The following is a 21,903-nucleotide window of genomic DNA, read 5'->3' as shown; positions in this document are numbered from 1 at the left end:
TTTTATATTAAAAGGACAAGAAATACAATGGCGTTATCAAACATCTGTTTAATTTTTTTGGTAGATTTTATTGGAAAAAACAAACATCAACGTAGCACCTCTGAAAACTTTTAATATGATAACAATATTTAACAAGTTTTCTAATAAATAGCTGATATACAATAAAACGGTAAATCAAGCTAAAAATGTCTGTGTCTGTTCAGAACCAACACAAAGTTTTTGAAAAAAAAATGTACATGTATTAAAAATGTCATTGATGACCATCTTTTTCATCGAAGAACAATCAAAATTTATACCTCTAGAGACAGATTTTAACGATTGAAATAATTCGTTTTGAAAATATTTGCAAAACCTGGACACAACATTTGTAAGCATTATGAACAATATCTTTACGAATATTAAAGGCACATCCAAGAAATATTATAATATACGAGGGGTTATCAAAAAGTTCGTGGACTAGCGTCTTAAAAATTAAGACCGCTTAAGATACATCGATGAATTTTTAAACATTAAATAAGCATCTTCTTTTCTATCCGTAAAATAAACTATAAATCATAAGTTTTATTTTTGAGTGAATCGTAAATGTTTTTGTAAGCAATGGTATGTCAAGGCGGCGCAACCTCGAACATGACGTATTTTCTACCTGAGTGTAACTGAGAAAAACTCTTCTAATATGAGCATTTGTCATCCGAAAATCCCATTAATTCACTCATGTTATGTGACATAATTTTTCCGTAAAAGTTGCAATTTTTACCTGATTCTGTATATTCTATGAAATTTTATCGTAAATATATATATATATATATATATATATATATATATATATATATATATATATATATATATATATATATATAGGGAATGTCCAAACAATAAAGGGGTTAAAAATGACGTCGAAAGGGGGTAGGGTGTCATTTTACAACATTCTATAAAGTTTCAGCCCCTGGAAAACCTGACATAAACCTAGAAAATGTTTAAACAAGCTACAGAGAAATAAAATACATCCAGAGTACTTGTGTTTAAATACCAAGACAGATTCAGCAACAAAAGAGACACACAGTTAATGTCGATTTGTAGTCAGGGTGTCCAAAGTCAGACACTTCGAAAAGTGACGTTGATCATTGGTTGACATTGAACACCGGCAAGAAAATTATGCTGGCAAAATCAAGCGAGGATTTTTTCTTATGTTTAGGTTTAATATTTACAATATTAATGCATTGAAATCAGGTGTTCATAACATTGTAAAGTCATATAAACAAGACGGATTTAGGTCTTTACTTTACTCCAGAGAATCTCATCAAGATAAGTGTATTGAGGCAGAGGGAGCGGGCATGGAGAGAAAATGACGTTGTCGGACGTCATGAAAATAAACGGCGACAGCGCCGGGTGATCATATAATGCTCTTTTTATTTAATGATAATTTGGCAAATAATCAACATATCAAGCTGAAATTTTCAACACTTCTTAAACTTTTGTTGTTTTATGTTCCCTACAAATTTTGCAATCAACAACTACATAGTATTAATTTTATCGCATCAGTCCACAAACTTTTTGATAACCCCTCGTATATGAACGTATAAAAAAAATTATTAATAATTGTTGAAAACAGTATCTTTTTACCGCAGGATAAAAAGCAAGACAATCATAAAATAGGACAATGGATGTATCGATTACCAACAGGTCCATTTTCATTTTTTTTTTAATTTCCATTAAGAAATGACACTGAAATAAGAAAAAAAAGTTATAAATGCATACTATATATTATCTTGAGAATTAAAAATTTCAACTAAAATATACTTCAAATATTTTTTTAGACAATCAAAAAAATTCATGAAGAGGAAGATAAATAAAATTGCATAGAGAGGCATTGCTAATTTGAAAACCTTATACATACATACATACATACATACATACATACATACATACATACATACATACATACATACATACATACATACATATAATATATATATGTGTGTGTGTGTGTTTCTGGACCTTTTAAAATTGATTTACCATCCGTTCTTGTTTTCCAGCAGATCTTTTTCTCCAATTATGCGGAGCAGATAATCACCGTCATGACCCGATGTCAAACAGTATGGCACAACGACATAACAACCGTCATCGAGGCTTATCCTTGTTCTTAATTCCCTTGCCTCATATTTGGATTCAGCGTTCAAAATAAACTGAAGTTTGGACAAATGCTTTTTCTCTCCATGTTCGGCATTTTTACACTGTGAAAAATTAACCCAATTTACGTCTGCTACTATAATAATTTAAACAAAGAGAAAAGAAATTGTTTCATATTAATTCAATTGAATAAAAAGTATAAAGATTAACATATTTGCTCACAATCAGCATTCATGATAATCACAAATTTAAGTACAAGTAAATGCAATTTCAAATTGACTGTAAAATATAAGAAAAAGCACATACTGTTCATCGCTTTTAATTTTCGCGTGATTAAAGCTGAACACGCTTCGTAAAAAGAATCTGTCCGCCATATTTGGTTGGACTCATGCTATATCTGAGGGCCCCTATATATAGAGCCGCTCACTTGGTCACTGTTCAGTGTAATCAATTGTCACCGGTGAAGACGGACGTATGCTATACAGCACTTGGTAGCGACACAAATAACTGTGTGCTTCTTCTAATGCAGGAGAGTAAGATCCCAAAGAGATTTACAACAGTTGCACAGGTCAGTGCAGTATACAAACAAACACAATTACACGTCAGTAACTGCAATAAAATGTAAACAAAGATAATGCAAGATAACCAGCACGAACACGGGTCGCCATTCCACGCCGATACCCGTGACAATAAAGCAGTCAGGTGTAACGAATGCAAAGAGTATACCCTGGTGCTGATATCTTAGACAGTAATATCGAAAATGGCGTATGCCTATTTACGAGTCGTGTTCAGCTTTAAGCAAGAACAACTGCTAGCCAAAATTTCATTCGTGTATATATTTATATCATTAATGATTATACGTGACACTTAAAGAAATTCCTGAGCATTTTGTCTCGCTTTTAATACCAAATAAAAAAAGGTGTCGCAAACATTTGGTCATCCGCAGTATTAGTAAACAGTGCAGCAACTGTATTTGACTGTTTATTCAATCTAAGGTAAAAGAGAAGCTAATCATGAATTCTTCAGTTGTAAGAAAGAAATCAAATTTTGATTAATATACTTACCCTGAACAAGCTAAGTCCAAACTGAACTGGCATATTGTTGGAGTGTTCCACACCATGTCTGTAGTCCTGTAACAGTGAGACTAGCACCAGGTTCTTCTTTGATAAACTAGGGTGTTGATCCTTGGGATCCCCTTCTTTTTTTGATAACGCTATAGAGATTCTGGAGCACTTACTCAGTACATCCAGATTGGATGAAGTTATTCCACTTGTATTTTCTGTATAAAAGCAATTTTATATTTGTACTTATAGCTATTCAAAGTTTGGCAAAAATATACTAATAAGTAAATATGTAAATTTAATTTTTGTCTTATTCAGTTATATACAAAACCTTAAATATACTCATTTAACAGTAAACAAGGAAAAAAGCATTTTTATTTACACAAAATACTACAAGATATCTATTTAATTACTGATAATCATTATTCACTATGATGGATAAAATCAAGCCTCAACTATATTTGGCACAGAGATTTATGTTTTCATAATTCTGTGCTAAAAAAACGCATTGTAAATAGGATGTCATTTATGATTATGTGGTAGAATAATGTGGATTTACCATTCTTTTATTTTGAACCCCCATTACACAGACAGCGGCAATTCCCCTACCACACCATGGTAACTATTAAAATCAAGCTTTACATGTACGCATTTTTTGTATGAAAAAGAAAGTAAAAATATCGATTATTTGGCATTGATTTGGTGAGAGTGTTGGAGCCATGTTATTTCTACATGGTCGAAACATGATTTACTTACTAGTCCATTTCCCGTGTTGCTCAATAATCTGTTTCCATCCTCCTCTGGGTCGGAAAAAGTCTTTTCTGGTGGCAAGGAAGTTGCTCTGTGTAAGTTGAGATACTGAACCTGAGGAACCATACTTAGAATCTGTCTCCCCTGCCGACATAGGTGCACTATGTGGCCGAGAAATTATAACTGAAATGTCCGAAGTGCTATTCGAGCTATTCAGGTCAAAAGAAACCCTAGTGTTAATATTATTATATATTTCTTCGTGTGGATAGGAATGGTGTTTTCTGGAAGTGAACATTTGGCATTTGATGTTATGTCCTTGTGTCGTGTGATCAGTTATATATCCAGGATATGATATATGAGTGATATTTTCTGACGTCACTGTTGCGTCACCGGTGCTATGACGTCGGCAAGTGTCCATTTTCACGGTGAGATTTGTTTCCGTCACTTTAATTTCGTTGATTTTTTTCTCAGTTTTCTTTACTTTTTCATTGACATGATTCCTCAATCTTCCATGATCCTTTGCTTTAAGACTCGATGATCTTCGTTCTGAAAGTCTCCTCTGAGAATGTAGAATATAAACAAGATCAGACAAGTTTTCAGTCTTACAAGTGTAGGACCGCATAACACCGAATCCTTCCGCACGGTAAGGATCTGTACCACTACAAATAATTAGTCCACCAAAATTACATTGAAAATCATTCAATGTCATCCAGTATTCGTTGTCTTCTTTAGTTTTAAGTGGTGTATATTTCTCGTTAAATTCTTTGTTTACTCCCAACCAAGAGGTGGCATCTCTGAAATAAAATTTTCTGAGAGTTTTAAATCTTGTTCGTCTGCCTGATATGGATTGTAGGACCAACTATCTGCATGTCTTTGTAAAGGCAAGATATTGTGAACAGAATGTCCCAACTCATACGAAATTTAATTATAAACTAGAAGTGCTTTAGAATATAAATACCTGAATATGCCTCGAAAAAAGAAGTTTAATAATTTCAATTTTATTGTAAAAGATATTGATATAAGCTTTCAATTTCAAATTATGGCCTTCGAGATACAACTTCGAAATAGTCCAGTTCAAAACTTATGTACGAAGGCTGTTCGATGTGTAATGTGTATTGTACCACAGTGCGATCACGCTTTGCAATGACAATGTCACGATTTCGTGGATGATGACACTCTTGAATAGCTCTATTCAATACCTTTCCAACGGAATAAACACGAGCCTTCAGCTCCACGTAGTTTTAAACTTATATTCATTTCAATAGAGTTAGTCGTTGGCCACTGTTGTAAAAATGGTTGGGAAACGGGTTGGGAATATTGAAGAAATCAGAGTTTAAATAAAAGTTCGCACAAAACACGGTCATGTGGTAATGCAAATTTTTACTGAATTGGGGAAGTTTATGGGTCTGATAAGGTATCTTATGAGACTGTTCGTAGGTGGAGAAAGAAATTTTTGACTGACACAGATTCCGTCAAAGATGCAGCAAAATCTGGCTGACTGTGACTGTAACAGGCAAGGCAAATGTCTCAAAAGTCAAAATAATTGAAAGCAGTGGCAGATACACGATTGGTGATATTGCCAAAGCTGTTGGCATAGCTATCGCGGGTGCATTTCATGCTGAAGCGTATTTTGAAAGTACGAAAGATTTCTGTCAGATATATTGACAGATGACCAAACCGGGTACGAGTACAAACCGCTAAGAATTGCTCAAAATGTTTCCCAAATTCAATCAAGACAATTTCCAAACATTGTTACTGGTGACGAAACTGGGTTTACTATTTCGAACCAGTAAGAAAAATTGGAAACAAATATGGCTAACTAAACACGGTAGAAGGCCTGTAGTTGCCAAAAGAAGCAAAAGCACAAAAAAGGGTTCTTTTTGCATATTCTTCTCATGTGATGGTATAGCCGTACAAATTCCGGTGCCGAAGGGCAAAAGTGATACAGGTCGATATTACCGAGATGCTCAAGAAACATCATAAACGACAACCTGTGTCAGGATTTAGGCATGTTCGTCTACTTCATGGTAATGCTCCATCGCATACATCTGAGCTTGTGAAACAATTTTTGAAGTCGGAGAAGGTTACCGTCTTGCCACATCCACATACTCTCTAGATCTAGCCCCATGCGACTTTTTCCTTTTTCCAAAACTAAAAAAGTTCTTATCTGGTCGTCGTTACAAGTCCCGACAAGCCCTTGACTTAGCCATCAGTGAGTGCCTCAGAGGTCTACCTAAATCAGCGCACCGTGACGCATTTCAGAAAGAATTCAGAAATTGAAATTATGCATTTCAAACCGCGGAGAATATTTTGAAGGGATGTAATGTTCATTTCACTATTTGAGTCAAATGCTTTTGAGATATCGTACAATATACATTACATAGTATGTGTAACCCTAGTATATGTGTACTCACATAAGATTTTTTTTCAAATTTAGTCTTAGATATAACATGTACATAGGCCCCACCCCAGCGCGTGCAGCAAAAAAAAAAAAAGGATTTAGTTGTTTTATAATATAGGGTCTCCAGTGGTTTGTGGTTGGATAATGATTTTATCCTATGAGTTGTGTGATTTTTTATCCCGATGCCTTGGCGAAACACTCCAGTTGGATAAAAATCATATCTAACCACAAACCATGGGAAATTCTTTTTATCACATGTTTTAGCCTACATATAGCTATCAATGTTTTACACTATTTTTATATATGAATCCACTCTATTTGACATAATGTTTCACGCAAAACATTGTGTCGTCGATATGAAAACAATACCGTAGATATCCAATGTACATTGTATAAAGGAGTAAACATGTGATAAATTGCGATTCAACTGTCTCTTTGAAGATTTTTATTTTTATATCCTGGGTATTTATTATTCAAATCGTAAAGTGTATGGCCTCTGGGGGGTTTTAAAAACGTTCCATCTGGACTGTTTTCTTAGAAAATAAATTTACACTTCGTGAGAATTCTTGCAGATTATTTTTGCAAACGGTATCCTTGTTGTACTTGAGAAAAGATTTTTGTTGTAGATGCTTGCATTAGTTGGACTTATTGTGGCCCACTCTCTCTGTGAAAAGATTTTGATCCTTAAAGTCGTCCTCATGACTGGATGAAAATTTAAACTAGAATGCCTACAAAATCTTTCACATAAGCTCTGTTATGGCACAGCAAGTCTTGAGAGGAAGATATGTTTTATAATTTCATCCAATTTTAACTTTCTTTTCATTCAAAGAAAGATGTTTTGTGCTAAATATCATTTTGATGGTTCTGTAGTTCTAGTGAAAAAAGCAAAAAATTTAAACTTTACGATCTACAGTATTGATGATAGAACAGATACATGTAAACACTATACATTTTTAAATAAAAAAATATTCACTTGAGTCTACGGCTTGGGTGATTAATTAGATTTAGACTATTTCAGTTATTCTAGTATGTGTACTTGGTAATCACAGTTGTAATATTTAAAAATTATATGAATATATTATTATTGATCTATTTATGTAATTTTATTTTATAATAATACCTGTCTGAGAATTTTCCATTCCATTTTGGTTCGCCAGGAAAGAAACATCTCAGCCTTACAACCTCTACTTCTCTTCCATCAATTAATGGGAACTTTTAAAAAATAATATCATTAAAATATGTTGAAAAATTAATCTTTAAAATAAAATTTCAAAATAATGTCATTAAAATACGTTGTCATTTTTTTTTTTAAATTCTTGACAAAGACAGTACTTTACAAGAAGAATACATGTGTTTTCATTACTAGGAAGTGAAATGTGAGGATAACGAACAGTGATCAAGCTCAAAAACTCATTAAAACAATACAAATTGGAGGCAGAGAAAACACATTACCTCTAGAAACATCAGAGATGTGATCAAGTGTTTGGAGGATTAAGCATGAAATTTAGCTGCTGTATTAATAATTTAACTCTAAAATTTGTGACAATTAAAAAATAAACTTATTTAGATAACGCTTAATCTACACACTATATTTTCCTGTAAAAAAATGGAAATGCAATTTCTAACAATTTCAGACATCAAATAAGGAGAGAAATAAAATTCATTTTCATATTCTTAAAACATTAATAGTTTTCAGAAATTACATTATTATCTACATTGATTTATTGCTCACATATTTCCGTTTTATAGGATAATAGGAGTGCAGGAAATGGATGTACAATGTACAACTTGCCCCCCCCCCCCCAAAATAATAATTAACGTTTATACTGGCAATATGATGTTTTAAATATCAATTTATAAACATAATTGATAGACCGCTGCGGATATTTCTTTCTGTCCATTTTTGTTGATGGTAAAAAAAGAAATGGACATTTTAGGAATGACTCTAATTCTTGGCCAAATTATTCGAGTATAACCTGGTTTGGGTCAGTTTACGCTTTATAATCCGCGAATCATTCCTTATAATTTAATATTAAAATCATTAAATAATTATGGGTGTATAATCGTTGCTTTTTATTAATTCAAATTTGCCGCTCAATAATACAACCGTAGTAACGGAAGTAACGGAAGTGATGGGAAGCGAGAGGAGGTAAAAACTGATACATAGGCCTAGCAGCCTTCTTGTTTATTTACATGTGGTAAGATCGAATTATTGTTTGAAGTTAAAGGTATATTTATTAAATCTGGAATTTTCCATGAATCCCAAGGACTGGAAATGAGAGGATTGTATGGATACAGATGATTCAGCTGATTGTCAGGGGGTGTGTCCCCATACCAAACCAAGTTATACAGAAATAATTTGTGTTCCTTTTTGGATATTAACCAATCAGAGGTTAGAATACAAAGAAAATTAAATTATGAAGGAGATAATATAAAAATTGCTGAGTAATCCTGGGTGAAACGATGGAATTAAGGAATGTATATAAATCGTGGATGAGTGGGAAGGACAACAATGTAATCTGATGCTGGAAGAAGAATTTCAAGATAAACACAAATGGTGAAGGCAGGAACATAATATGTAATAACTGCAAATAACAATAACTATTTGGAGTTAATATTAATTTTATGCTTAAATTTGATGTTCTTGTTAGTAAAATTTGCAAAAAGCTGCCCAACAATTAAATGTTTTAACACGTATTGGTTCAGTATTAACTCGGCTAAACAAAATAACCATATTTTATAGTTTTATTCTGTCAAAGAGCAAGGGCCACTTAAGACCTTTTTTGGCCCTGCAAATTTCTGAAAATCGAAACTGCTCAGTTTTGGCTGACAATTCAGTATTCATCACTTGGACCCTTGGTGACCATGTTTCTACTGAACGTGGCGTAATTTTCTCTCTAGTCAATGCATGAAATGCGTGATTTTTACCATATCCTGTAAATTCCTTTAAAAATGGCCAAAAGATAAAGTATTTTTTCAATATTTCATATAGAGCACAACCTCTGATCCAAAATATGCAATAACATAATGAAAGATCTGTTTCTGAAGTTTATAAAATATGTTTTAATTTTTGGATCGAGGGCTGTGCTCATATTTTAATTCTTTGCTGAAGTTAGTCAAATACGTCTGTTTTCTGCAAAATTCAATAACATATTGCATTTTCAAAAAGCCTGCTTTCCAATACCTGGATTCTCAAAAAGAAATTTTGCTATAGGAAATGAGAGCACCAATTCTCTACTTTATTTTGATATATGAAATAGGACTGAGCTTGATAGTCAATTAATTGATATAAGGACAGGGCCATTTTATGCATAAAGTGAACCTAGCTCTTTTTATTTCTGTCCTCTTGTTTGACACTTTTGCCTAAAGAAAAACACAAGAAAAATTGAAAAAAAAATTCAAGAACGAGCTTTATGTTTCACTTATGAAGATTTGGAAAGTAGCTATAAAACATTGTTATACAAAGCAAAATTACATTCCCTAGAGGTTAGAAGAATGCGCAGTGTGGCTCCTGAATGTTTTAGAATTATATATGACATTTCTCCAAGATATCTGTCAGACTTAGTAAGAAAGTACAATTTTAGATATTCAAATATTATACCAAAAGTTAGAACTTCTTATGGTAAAATGTCTTTTATATATGCAGCACCAGTTCTATGGAACTCCCTACCTGAAAATTTTAAATGTCAAACAAACCTTTTACAGTTTAAATCCATGATAGCCTCCTGGAGCGGTAAGAACTGTGGATGCACAGCCTGCTCCACTAGGTAAGATCTGTAATCTTTGTTTGTGTGTCTGTATACATGGGTGCCTTATATACGTATCTTTATCTGATATGTCTTCTTAATTTGACTGTGTGCTGTACTGTCGTGATGTAATTCTATGTTTATAGTGCTGCATGTTTTATTGCTTAACTGGTATGTGTATTTTACTGTTATGTATATGTTAATAATGTCAGTCAAAAGCTCAATAGAGCTTGTGTTGTCTTTTAACTGTCATACTGACTTTAAATAAAGCTTATCTTATGTAATCACATGCTGCAGAGATAAAAGAAGAGTATCAAGGGTAGGGAATTAAAAAAAATATCACCACAGATGTTGAAGGGTGAAACCTGTGAAATCAAGATTATTCTGGGAAAGAAACAATGTAACTATAAAAAAAAACTGGGAGAAAATGTAAACGCAGGTAGTGAAAAAAAGTTAGCTATGTTATCAAAGGGGTGATGAAGATTAATGCAGTATAATCAAGAGAAATTGGTAAGAATGCATCAAAATCATAATTGAACAGGGAAAAGATACGCCATAAGCATGAAGGTTGAGGGCGAAATGAAGCGAAATCATATGGTGGGAGAAGCATTCATGGGAGATGGTGAATGGGCTTGAATATATGCACAATGATTTTGTGATTAATCGGGGAAAGAACAAAACATAATCATGGATATTAGAGGAATGAATGGAGTGATAAACATAGTATATCATATGGGTATGAATGAGAAATCAAGAAGCAGGAATGCAGTACATGTAAAATGCAAAATATCGGGGAATTAAAGATGTACATCCTAATAATGAACGATGGAAGAAGGAACGCAACGTAATGCTATCAACACTGACTGAAAAAAGGGGAATTACAGTGAACAAAAACTGTAGGGTATCAACAGAACATAATCAAGAAAAGTGGATGAAAACACACATCGTAATCATGAGAGATAAAAATTAAAAAAAAAACACTGAGCAATCAAATAAGGCATATTTGGGGGGAGGAAAACACAATAGTCACAGAGATGTTCGGTAATCTCAACTGGTGTGGAAGGAACACAATTATCAATGATGGCGGTACGTGTCAGGAGAGGTGAGGAAAAAATATAGAAGAAAGAGGTACAAAAAGAAAAAAAGCAAAATTATGGGTGAAGAGGGTGGAGAAGAATTAAGCGTACACACAAAAAAAAAATAATTAATGCAAGAATGGATGAAAATTTGAGGAAGGAATGCAACAACGGCCGGGAAGCTAACAATTCATAGAGCAGCTTTCCCCATTATCATCTGTGTTTCATCACTCCTGCGTAGTTGTTCTTTTTTTCCAAAACACCTAGGTTTCTGATTTGTTTCTTACACTAAAGACGATCCTTATTGGCTGTTTTCCTCCGCGCGTTTCAAAGTTTACCTAAAATGTACGTCATGTTTCCACATTTATAATGAGAGGAACAGGTTCGATAATCAGTGCTCGTTAGTTACCGGTTTTCTCAAACTCTCGTTCCTTATTTTTCTAACTTTCAAGACATTCGGCAAGCTTCGTATCTCTTAAGAATTAAAAATCAAGTAATTCGAGTTAGAGAAAAAACGGTTATTACAACTCGCACAAGGAATGGAACCTATATTTCTTTCCGTTGAAGATTAGAATGAAGCAATTTGTGAGTGCACGTAAGGAAAGCAGCATAACTAAGATCACTGATAATGAGAGATGGATGGGAAAGGAAGGACACATTTGTTAGGGAAAAAAGTGTGATAAGGGATGGAAGAAAGTATAATTAGGAAAAATATGGAAAGGTGCAACGTTTTTATGAATAATGGTGTGAGAAAAGTAGGATTCTCATGGAAAAGTGGAGAAGAACACAGCAATGCATAGACTGGTGAGCAGGGATACATAATAATTTTGAGTAAGGAAGAAAGAACGTTAGGTTTTTGGGACAAGAAACGTTATCATGGTGATAGAGGGCCATAAGCTATGGAATCATGAGCAGAAAGAATGGAATCAGGTTTTGATGATCTTGCACAATTATGCTTAAATTCTACTCAGTATTAGACAAACACAAGTACCGTATTTAAGAATTATTTGGAAATTGGGATTGTATACATTTGTGGATACCTTCGTGACCGCTGTTACAAGGTGCAAATATCTTTTATTGTCTAAATCACTTGCTATGTCTTCTTTCTATAAAACAAAAACAAATTCAAACATTAATATCAACATTTTTTATAAGATTAATATGAATGTGCAGAAATTCGTGTTCACATGCGTGTACTGATAGTGTACCGATACTTTATTATGAAATTCGTTGCACTCTGACATTGCAGTGCAATATTTACATAGATGGTGTAGGGACGATGTTGATTTATTACTGTTTAAATGTATTTATATAATTGAATCCATGATATATGCAATTCAAAATATCTTGTGTTTTTACAGGTCAACAAATTGTATATCAATGGAATTCAATTAAAAAAAATCATTAAAAGAGTAAGTTTAACATGCAATTCATTTTGATTAACACATATAAATTATACCGGGTCCCATATTCTGATTTGACCAGAATCTTCAATTGATGATCGTTGTTTGCATACCCCAGAATCTTCAATTGATGATCGTTGTTTGCATACCCTCTTTTACTGTACAAAGTGGTCAGTTACAAGAACATAACTTTTTTATTGCAATTTTTCTATTGAAAATGCAATATTCCAAGAAATGAACTCATTCGCATAAAATAGCAAACTGACCCCTTCGAAGTTGAATCCGGTTCGAGTAAGTCTTTTTTCGTTCCGCCAGCAGACGACCAGTGATCGATTGACAACAGAGCTATACAGGGTGTAAAAAAATTGTTCCGGAGGGTTGACGTCAGGGGTAAAGTACTCACAAATAACACCCGTCAAGTCTGTCAACGCGTCCAGAACATCGCCATATTCAATTGTCTCATAGGCCTTATTAAACCTGGAAGTAAATCGAAATATAATTAAAGTCTCGATTTTTCACCCTCTGCATACATGTACTTTTTATAAATGAAACTTTTTCCGTGAATATGTTTCCTTTTTACGAGATTTCAGTATGATTTACTCCTAGAGCCAACGATACTTAAAAGACTCAGAAATGCCAGCAAGTCTTCAACCATTCGTGTTATACTGGCATTTTCTAGTCAGCACATGTTTGAGTAGGTATATTTATATCTCTACATTTACTTTGAGCATCTATATCTATGTAGCTATACTTGCTTAGCGTATGCCTTTTCCAAAAGGGCTCCCCAGAATTCTGGTGGCTCTCCCTGAGCGTTACAGTACATCAACTTTCCATCCAGAACAGGGAGATTGTCGTCTACCGTAGTCTCCACCCACTTCCCAAACCGCCAAAAGTTAAAATGAAAGGCCCCTAAAAATTGTAGTGAATCAGATACATGTATAGAGCCAGCATTTCTAAGCATGCGACAAAAAAAAAAGAAAAAAAAACCATTAACTGAACAGAACATATACATATATAAAATAATGGGAACACAGACAAGATATATCAGATTAATTACTTTATGTTTTAACTTTTTCAGTTTACCAATATACTCCTCGTCGAAGTTCTGTTCGCAGTTTCTGTAACCAGGGATGACCTTTTCCATATAACGGACGGCTAACGAGAGCACTTGAACAGCAGCTTCAAACCATGCTCGCTTCTTAAAATGTCTCCATGGAAACTGCACATTCCAAACTCCGCACACGCCTGCGAATGTACCATTTGGATAGATGTCCTACATAAAACAAAAAAAAAAAAAAAAAAAAAAAAAAAAAATCGTCAAGACATGCTGCACCAGTATTGAAAAAGGCACCTTATTGTTTCATTTTCATTGATAGGTCAAAGTCCGTCACGTTTTTTCTAAACAAATGTATTCACCTATTAAAGCTTATTCGGGTATTATTAACTATGTGAGGAGAAATATAGTCAGGTCATCAACCTATCTTTACATTGGCTGTAGAAATTATGTAGAGCATTCAAAATCGTACCATCGTTTGGGGGTTTGGGAGGTTTGGGGTGGAGAGGGGTGGGTGTTGTTTGTTTTAAATTTTTTCTAAATTGATCAAACAAACTGCACGTCTTCGAATTAATGCAGTAATACCACTCGTATTTTAATAGTTTAAAATATACTTTTATATATTTAATTCATTATACATCTTTATTAATGGTTAAAACATTATTGTTCCATCATTTCAACTCACCACTACTTGTAGTGACTTGGACCTTTGAGGTACGATCTTCCGTCAAATAACACACTTTAAGCCAAAGGCAATAATTTACTATAATAATGTAGTCTGAAGTCATCATAAATAATAATTTGAAAGTAATAATCTGACATATTTTTGTAATTTCTTTGCACGGAGACGATAGAAGGCGATAATGCACAACAGTATGAAAATATTATCCATTGATGGATTACTGAGTTGCAGTCTGCACAACAACATTATTTTGTAAAAGTTAGAGAAACATGCCCAATGGCAAAAATAATACATTCCCTCCCCAATAGGTAGAAAGACGTCAAAAATAAACACAACAGTCCCCTGCATTAGAAATTTATTGAAACAGATGGTTTATCGAGCATGGCGATCGAAAATCTATTGGAAGGAAGTCTTTGAGAATTCGCTCACAGCGATAACACGGATTAAAGAGGAATGATGTAACCGAATCAAGAAACTGAATCTTGGTTAATTTTTTTTTTCTCAAACATGGAAGTTTTGATATCTTCGCTATGTTTAATGTAAAATACTCTAATATATATATATATATATATATATATATATATATATATATATATATATATATATATATATATATATATATATATATATATATATATGTGTGTGTGTGTGTGTGTGTGTGTGTGTGTCATGATAAGGAATTAATACGTGTGTACTTACAAAAAACGTGGAAGACGGATTTATTATTCTCAAGAATTCAATGACATAAGGATACTTTAAGAAATGTACTTTAGCTTTTCTCTCAGAATGCTAAATTTACAGCAGCGTACTGTTGAGCATTACTCTGCGTTAGCTGCGCGAAAGGATACATAATCTTCTAGGTTTTGAGAATGTATATACTTTTTATCCAACGAGTTGTATGCTCCTTTGACAAGGAGATAGAAAACACACAATTATTTTGATCATCATTGGATATTTTTACGTTAACTTGAAGTTAACCAATTCAAAATGAAATGTGAAGAAAACGAACAGTGACCATTCTCAAAAGTCCATTTAAACAATACAAATTATGAGCAGGGCCAATATGGGCCTCTGAAATAAGAGATGGGATCAGGTGAAAGTGACCATGGAACCTAATATCATCGATTCTAGTTGCGAGTCAGCTACTTTTGACCATTATATTTTCGACATAATAAATTGACTTAGACAAAAACAGTTGTCTCTCTTAAAAATTTAACTACCGTAACGGTAATTCAAGAATGTTATTGCGTTAAAGGTATAAAAAAAAATTGATTATTTTGGGGCGAAATACTGCATACTTTTGATTAACATCTTAAAACAAACGTAAATTTTATCTATTGCCAAAAAAACTGGAAACTAAGGAGGGATTCTTGTCTGGTTTCTGACTAGATGAAATATTCAAAGTATATTTGCTTATATGTCTTATATATTTAGATGTAAGGGATTTAAAAAAATCATTTTTTTTCTTTCTACATCATAATTGTATGTACAACTGTAAATAGAAATGGTAAACTGAGTTTGAAATCTAGCAGGGACTATATCTTTGGCGGAACAGCGGCGTATGAAAATATCTCCTTTTCTGCTTCTCAAAATTACTATAGAACAATGAATGTAGTTAAAATTTTTAAACAATCAAAGATGTCAATGTAGTATATTTACTTTTATTTTCCGATTCTGGCATCAAATATGGAGAGAGCGAACAGTAATCAATCTCAAAAGTCATTGAAACAATATAGTATACAAATCGGAAGCAGAGCAAACACGGATCTCTAAAAACATCAGAGGTGGGATCAAGTGAAGGAGTAACCCCCATCCCCTTCGACCGGTCACATCCGCCGTGTGCTCCTCGTCATGATCGGGAAAACAGAAAAATCCGTAGACAATTCAATGTATAAATGATGCAGTACCGCTCACAAGAATAGATTTCAAGAAGCGATTTCAAGCTTAAGTATAGTTTATATGTTAAGTATTAACGTTGATTCAAAGTTGAACTCCAAGATTTACATCAACACAGAAATTCACAAACATAACAGAAGCAGTGCATATTCTATAATCTAATAAAGAACATTATTGTTCTATTTATACACAATTCGAATTACTTCACGGTGCATGTAAGTCAACATATTTTAAATATTGAAATTTATGTGAGAGTCTCCGCCAGAATCGAAATACAGTACAGTGTATATAGAGTTTCATGTGTTTTAGATTATATTTTTAAGTCATCATGCAATAGGTAGTATTGTAAACTCACCAGTGGTCTGGCAAATTTGGTCCTTTCGTATCGATCGTCTCCTATATAGACGTACGTCAGTGACGAAAGATCCGGCGGAAACGAAGGATCTACAAACAGTTCATGTTTCCCGCGCTGTCGTTTCATTAGGATAGTCTGCTTCAGTTTGTCATAGTTCTGGTAGGGAACTTCGCTGCTGTGTCGATTTCCGGCCATACAGAAAAATGTATTCTGTAAGTAAAAAATAAATAAATACATAAATAAAATAAAAATAAAGAAAAGATATCCATGCAAAGCTGTTTCTTTGTAGATAAAACGATGGTTCTCTTTGAAATAGATTAGTATATGATCTATTATTTATTATGCAATTTTTCGATTAAGCGGCTGTAGACTGCACTTTTATTATGCCTCTGATAAAATTCTTGAAATTTCATTGGTGGAGGGGAATACTGTGTAAAACCATATAATGCTGCCCATTGACATATAGTATAGTTCATATCCCCCCCCCCCCTTTCTTCCACGTGACCTCTACTGACCAGTAGGTAATTCCATACACCTTTATTTTTAATTGCCACTTGTATGTTAAATGTACAGTCGATCCCACGTGACAAAAAAATGTGGTACATTTAATTTAATTCATATTTTAACGTTAAAATTACTTTATTAAACTTTAAGATAAATTAAAGTTGTTTAATTGTCCAATTAAGATAATCAAAGTTGTTTAATTGTTCAGTTCAATTGAATTCTTTATCTTTGCATCATTCAAGATTTTGGACTTTTGTTCAATACATAACATTGTTTTAAATTTCAATAAAAAAAAAAAAAAAGACAGCCAACAGAGACAAAAGGGAAACCAAAGAAAATGTGATTAACAGAAAACTGTTTTGTAGTTGTATGTGGTATAATTCACAGTGGGACAGATTTCTTTATAGTTCACTCGTACTTCGCATTCGTGGAAGTAAAAAAAAAAATCCTGTCACACTCGATCGTAAAATAAATTCCATATCCAACTCTTACATATTGAATATCCTTTATATTTCTATACGTGTTAATACGTAAAACATGTCCACATTACTTTATCGGATACAAGTTAATAGAAATACATGTATTCATAATACCAACAGCAGACGTGGAAATACTTAAGACATCTGAAAATGCAATATTAATGTTTTCCCACAAATTTTATTTAAAAATAAATTTTGTTGTTATGAAGAAGTCATAACAACAAAATTTATTTTTAAATAAAATTTGTGGAAAGACATTGACTCATCATCCCTACATGCATGCTCGCTTACATAAAATTTTGTTTTAACGTTTAGATTTTCCAAAATAAATTTAATTTATAATTAAAATGCACATCATTTTACCTTGCGGGGTAAAATTTGACAGAAATGGCATTTTAACTGCATGATTCTGTAAAGGAATAATAGCTATTTATCCCAGCGCGTTTTGTTATCTCTCTTTTCAGAGGGGCCGATGAGCCTTAAAACAAAACGATCACAAATTGCCTTATTAGTAGAGAAGGCCATGAAAAAAATAGCTCTTTCTTCTGTATTCTTATAACATACGTATATACAAGTTAATGAGGTCGACATGTTTAATGTAATAATATTTATGATGATGGCATATTTGAGAGAAAGATTCTTTTCTACACTCGCTCCAGATATACTCAATCTTATCTGTTATTTTCACACAGTATTTTTTTATGAAAATTTAATCAGCTGCAAGAATATGCATTATAAAAAATCGAATTCTTAAATCACCATGGTTGTTGTCAAGGCACTGATTTGTGTCCCATATATCGATGTATTGAGTTCTGAATTTGTCCTTTTCCGTCCGCTATCGTCATTACTATTCACTTCCGTATTTTCAAACAGAAAGGCATTTTAGCAGTGTCGAGAGTGGTCTGTTGGCGGGAAGCATAACAATGAGCAAGCGATAGTTTGCATGTGGTGGTCAAGTTAAGAAATGTGATCCTATAAAAATTGTATTGTTCATCTACGAACATTAATAAGTAGAGAATGATCAAAGGTTAACAAATTTCATGTACTATTGACACTTTAATTTCATTGCTAATTAGTTCTAATATCTCCCAATAGAAGGCACTAAAAACTGTTACATGTACTACCAACAACGACAGCTGGAGTGCCACAGCAAAAATCCCCGAAGAATATTTATAAGAACGAGAAACGTAATAAAATACATGTAAATTGTTTTAAGAGAAAATCAAAATATTCCAGGGATCATTTTTTGTCATCCATAGATGACACCAACAATATGATAAAAAGAGGATGTTAAACTTCTGGACACCAACTTCTGCACTAAAATAGAATAGATCCTGACTTAAGAAAATTATACGCGCACGCAAGTGTACACTCCTTCTTACTGTCACTAATGCTGCTATAGATTTTATTTATTTTTTTTAATGAAAACTCCTAAACTTTATTGCACATCTACAGGATAGCATCAATCATATTCCAAAAGATGGATTGGCTACTGCTCAAAATGTAAGAGGAGTTCAAGGAAGAAGATACCGTGACAGACTGACGTGCAGACGGACAGAAATACCAATATGACAACAATAAACCCAAAGTACATGTATATTTAAATGGAAAAAACTCAAAGTTCAGTGTCTGTTATGGAAAAGGGGGAGGTACCAAGAATACGCAAAATAGATAAGAAAGCCCTGTCATTTTCCGTTTATAATGCACTGTTTTTGTATCTATTTGAAAAGTAGGTGTCATAGACCTAAGTCAAGTTCACTAAGTGGTTAAGAAATTCTGAAGAAATCTTGTTTGATATGAACGCCCTGTCATGTCTGCCATTAAATATTCAGGATGTAGATAATATGGAATTCCTTAAACTGTTTGAGACATGCACTGCATCAAAGATCGAAATCTTTTGACTATATCTTAGAAACTTGTTTCATTCTTTTAAAAAGTTTGATATTATATTAAAGGAATACAAAGCAGAGGGAAAAAAGATAATGGCAATATTTATTATTAATTTTAAAAAAATATATGTATAACTCGAAGGGCAATATCCGTGTCAAAATGACGGTATCCTTTATGCTTTAATATATGTTTTTATATGCATTGATAAAAAGATGCCAGACAAAATGATCCATATGTGAACGACCCTTAGTACGACAAAGACTTCCTTTTCAAATGTACGAGTTCTTTAAATCAGAATTTTGTGATTTCTCGGAGTCGCAATGAAGATTTTACTTCGATCCTATCTGAAATAAGATATTTTCAGGATAACCATGCTTTTGATTAGTTTTGTTCTTCTCCACAGATAATAGAAGAAAGATCTGTCTACTCAGTGCAATAAAGTTCAAGACTAGGCTTTAGAAAATTAGTACAGACTGAAGTTAAGGTTAGGTAGGGATTTGGATGGAATGAAAGTAAATAAGACGAATTATACGCCTGCAAAGGAAAGTAAGATTTTACTAAATCTAGAACATAGTTTGGCCATTTCAATTGGATGTACAATACAAAAGAGCAATCAATCAGTTGTTACTTGCAGTATTTTGCTTTTATAGGAACAAGACACGCAAAGTTAAAATTACTTGTGTTGCTGTAGTGTGAAATATACTATTGAATTGAAAAAATCCATGCAGTGCATATAGAGCGAAAGCTGTTTTTATTATCATTACGGTCACCTGAATCCAGTAATATGAAAAGGGTTGTCATGGTAACCGTTTTAAGTTGTCTTTTATTAATTTCATTAATAATATCCTTTGTTTTAAATTTTGCAATGAGCGACTGAATACAAAGTGAAGGATAGCATACAAATCATAGAATCTGGGTCATACATGATGTTAAGTTAATTATTTAAATCAGAACCTTGCTGGTTAAAATTATTTAACAAGGCTATTTTCAAATTGCACACAGCAAACAATTATATCTTTTCTATTATAAAGGTATTAATTGACAAAGTAATAGATCACAATTAAATTAGAAATTATATAACATTTTATTACATTGCTTTATTAAAAGATTCAAAGTGACCAAAAGTAAAATTAAGAAATCTATGCAAATTCTGTTTACAAACAACGAGATATCATATATGTATCATACTTTTTATCACTATGACATAAAACGGTAAACAGGAATTAATGCTTCAGCTCTTCATCTCGCTAATTAGCGTTTACATATCGATTTAGATTTGAAATTTATTGTTCTAAGCACTTACCTTGACAAGAACAAAACAACGGCGAAGGGGGATCACAGAGTGCCCTCAAAAGAACTCCCATGAGAGAGAAAACAAACAGCGATGTTGCCTCATGGCGGGTGTCTCCCGGCTCTGGTCTCAAAGAGAGAGAGAGAGAGAAAAAAAAAATCTCTCTTCCTTCTCTAGAGATGAACGGTAACGACTACCACCAGTTATCACGATCAGAGAAGAGCTCTCGACACATCTGTTCGCAGCCTGAGACGGATCGATATTTTTCTATGCCACAGGTAGGGTAGGTGTATAGGAACCCGCGCTATTGTTCTATGTATACATAAGCAACACAATATTTGTATCGCCCTCTCATATAACCTATGATGTACTTTCACACTAATGTTTTTTCATTGGAATTATTTATAGGTCTCATCTACAAATGTTGTGATATACAAAATCATCCTTTAGCAAGAAATTAGATATAATTAGCAACAAAGGCTTTGTCTTTATTCTTAATATTGCAGCTTGTAAATAACATGTACATTGTCAATGTTTTGTTTAGTGTAAAATTATTATTGATACAGAAAATATCAAATTTTTATTTGATAAACAATCAATTGAAAGGATTATGATGAAGGAAAAGAATTTTTTTCGAATGACTTGCAGTAGGAAATATGACTTCAAGTTGCAACAATTAAAAAACAGACGAACAAATATATAATTATGTAGTTTCAATGACAGATCCAGCAAGAGAAAGGTTTCAGGAGATCGACACTGAAAGTGACAGACACCCCCAACCCCACCCCAGTACTCAAGAATTTCTGTTAGGTTGTGCCCCCTCCCCCAAATTCTGAAATTACTTCCTACGGATATGTATATATGTGAAGTATACATGTAGTTAGGAATATTAGTGTGTGAAATTCAGGTTGATAATCTTTACACAGAGAAATGAAATGGAATTGTTCGTGCTTACATGTACTATTCAGATCCTCGTTTCTTGTTAGAATACAAGTACATTACTTCAGTCAAACTTTTTGAAGATTCGTGAACTTCATTAAATTCACTAAAGCACTTTTAAATATTAATCTTTTTTAAAATCTTTGTTTTACTGTTGCAGTGATCTATTGTACACTATGGAAAATTTGCTCGTACCACATGTTGATGAACCAAATCTGTCAAAAATATTTTGTACAAGGAAATCCAGGA

General features: G+C 33.1%; 1 protein-coding gene across 1 annotated transcript; it reads right to left on the bottom strand.

Moving 5' to 3' along the window:
- Positions 1–2,009: 2,009 nt before the first annotated feature.
- LOC133173991 (uncharacterized) lies at positions 2,010–16,746 on the bottom strand. Its single transcript, XM_061309075.1, has 9 exons — positions 16,552–16,746; positions 13,648–13,837; positions 13,320–13,473; positions 12,831–13,041; positions 12,202–12,267; positions 7,460–7,551; positions 3,945–4,732; positions 3,192–3,406; positions 2,010–2,231 (listed from the first exon to the last, which is right to left on the bottom strand). Exons 1-9 carry the CDS (start codon positions 16,744–16,746, stop codon positions 2,010–2,012), a joined length of 2,133 nt encoding a protein of 710 aa, XP_061165059.1.
- Positions 16,747–21,903: the final 5,157 nt, after the last annotated feature.

The sequence above is a fragment of the Saccostrea echinata genome, unplaced genomic scaffold, assembly GCF_033153115.1.
Source record: "Saccostrea echinata isolate AGI-Se365-2 ecotype Australia unplaced genomic scaffold, CSIRO_AGI_Sech_v1 ptg000001l, whole genome shotgun sequence".
Classification (NCBI taxonomy): domain Eukaryota; kingdom Metazoa; phylum Mollusca; class Bivalvia; order Ostreida; family Ostreidae; genus Saccostrea; species Saccostrea echinata.
The sequence above is the reverse complement of the archived record's forward strand: the minus strand, read 5'-3'. Positions and strand labels throughout refer to the sequence as shown.

Coding starts and splice junctions, on each gene's coding strand:
- LOC133173991 (XM_061309075.1), bottom strand. CDS start 16,746: ATGGCCGGAAATCGACACAGCAGCGAAGTTCCCTACCAGAACTATGAC. Junction 13,474..13,647: donor CTTCGACGAGGAGTATATTG/GTAAACTGAAAA, acceptor TACAATTTTTAG/GGGCCTTTCATTTTAACTTT. Junction 4,733..7,459: donor AATGGAAAATTCTCAGACAG/GTATTATTATAA, acceptor ATTTTATTTCAG/AGATGCCACCTCTTGGTTGG.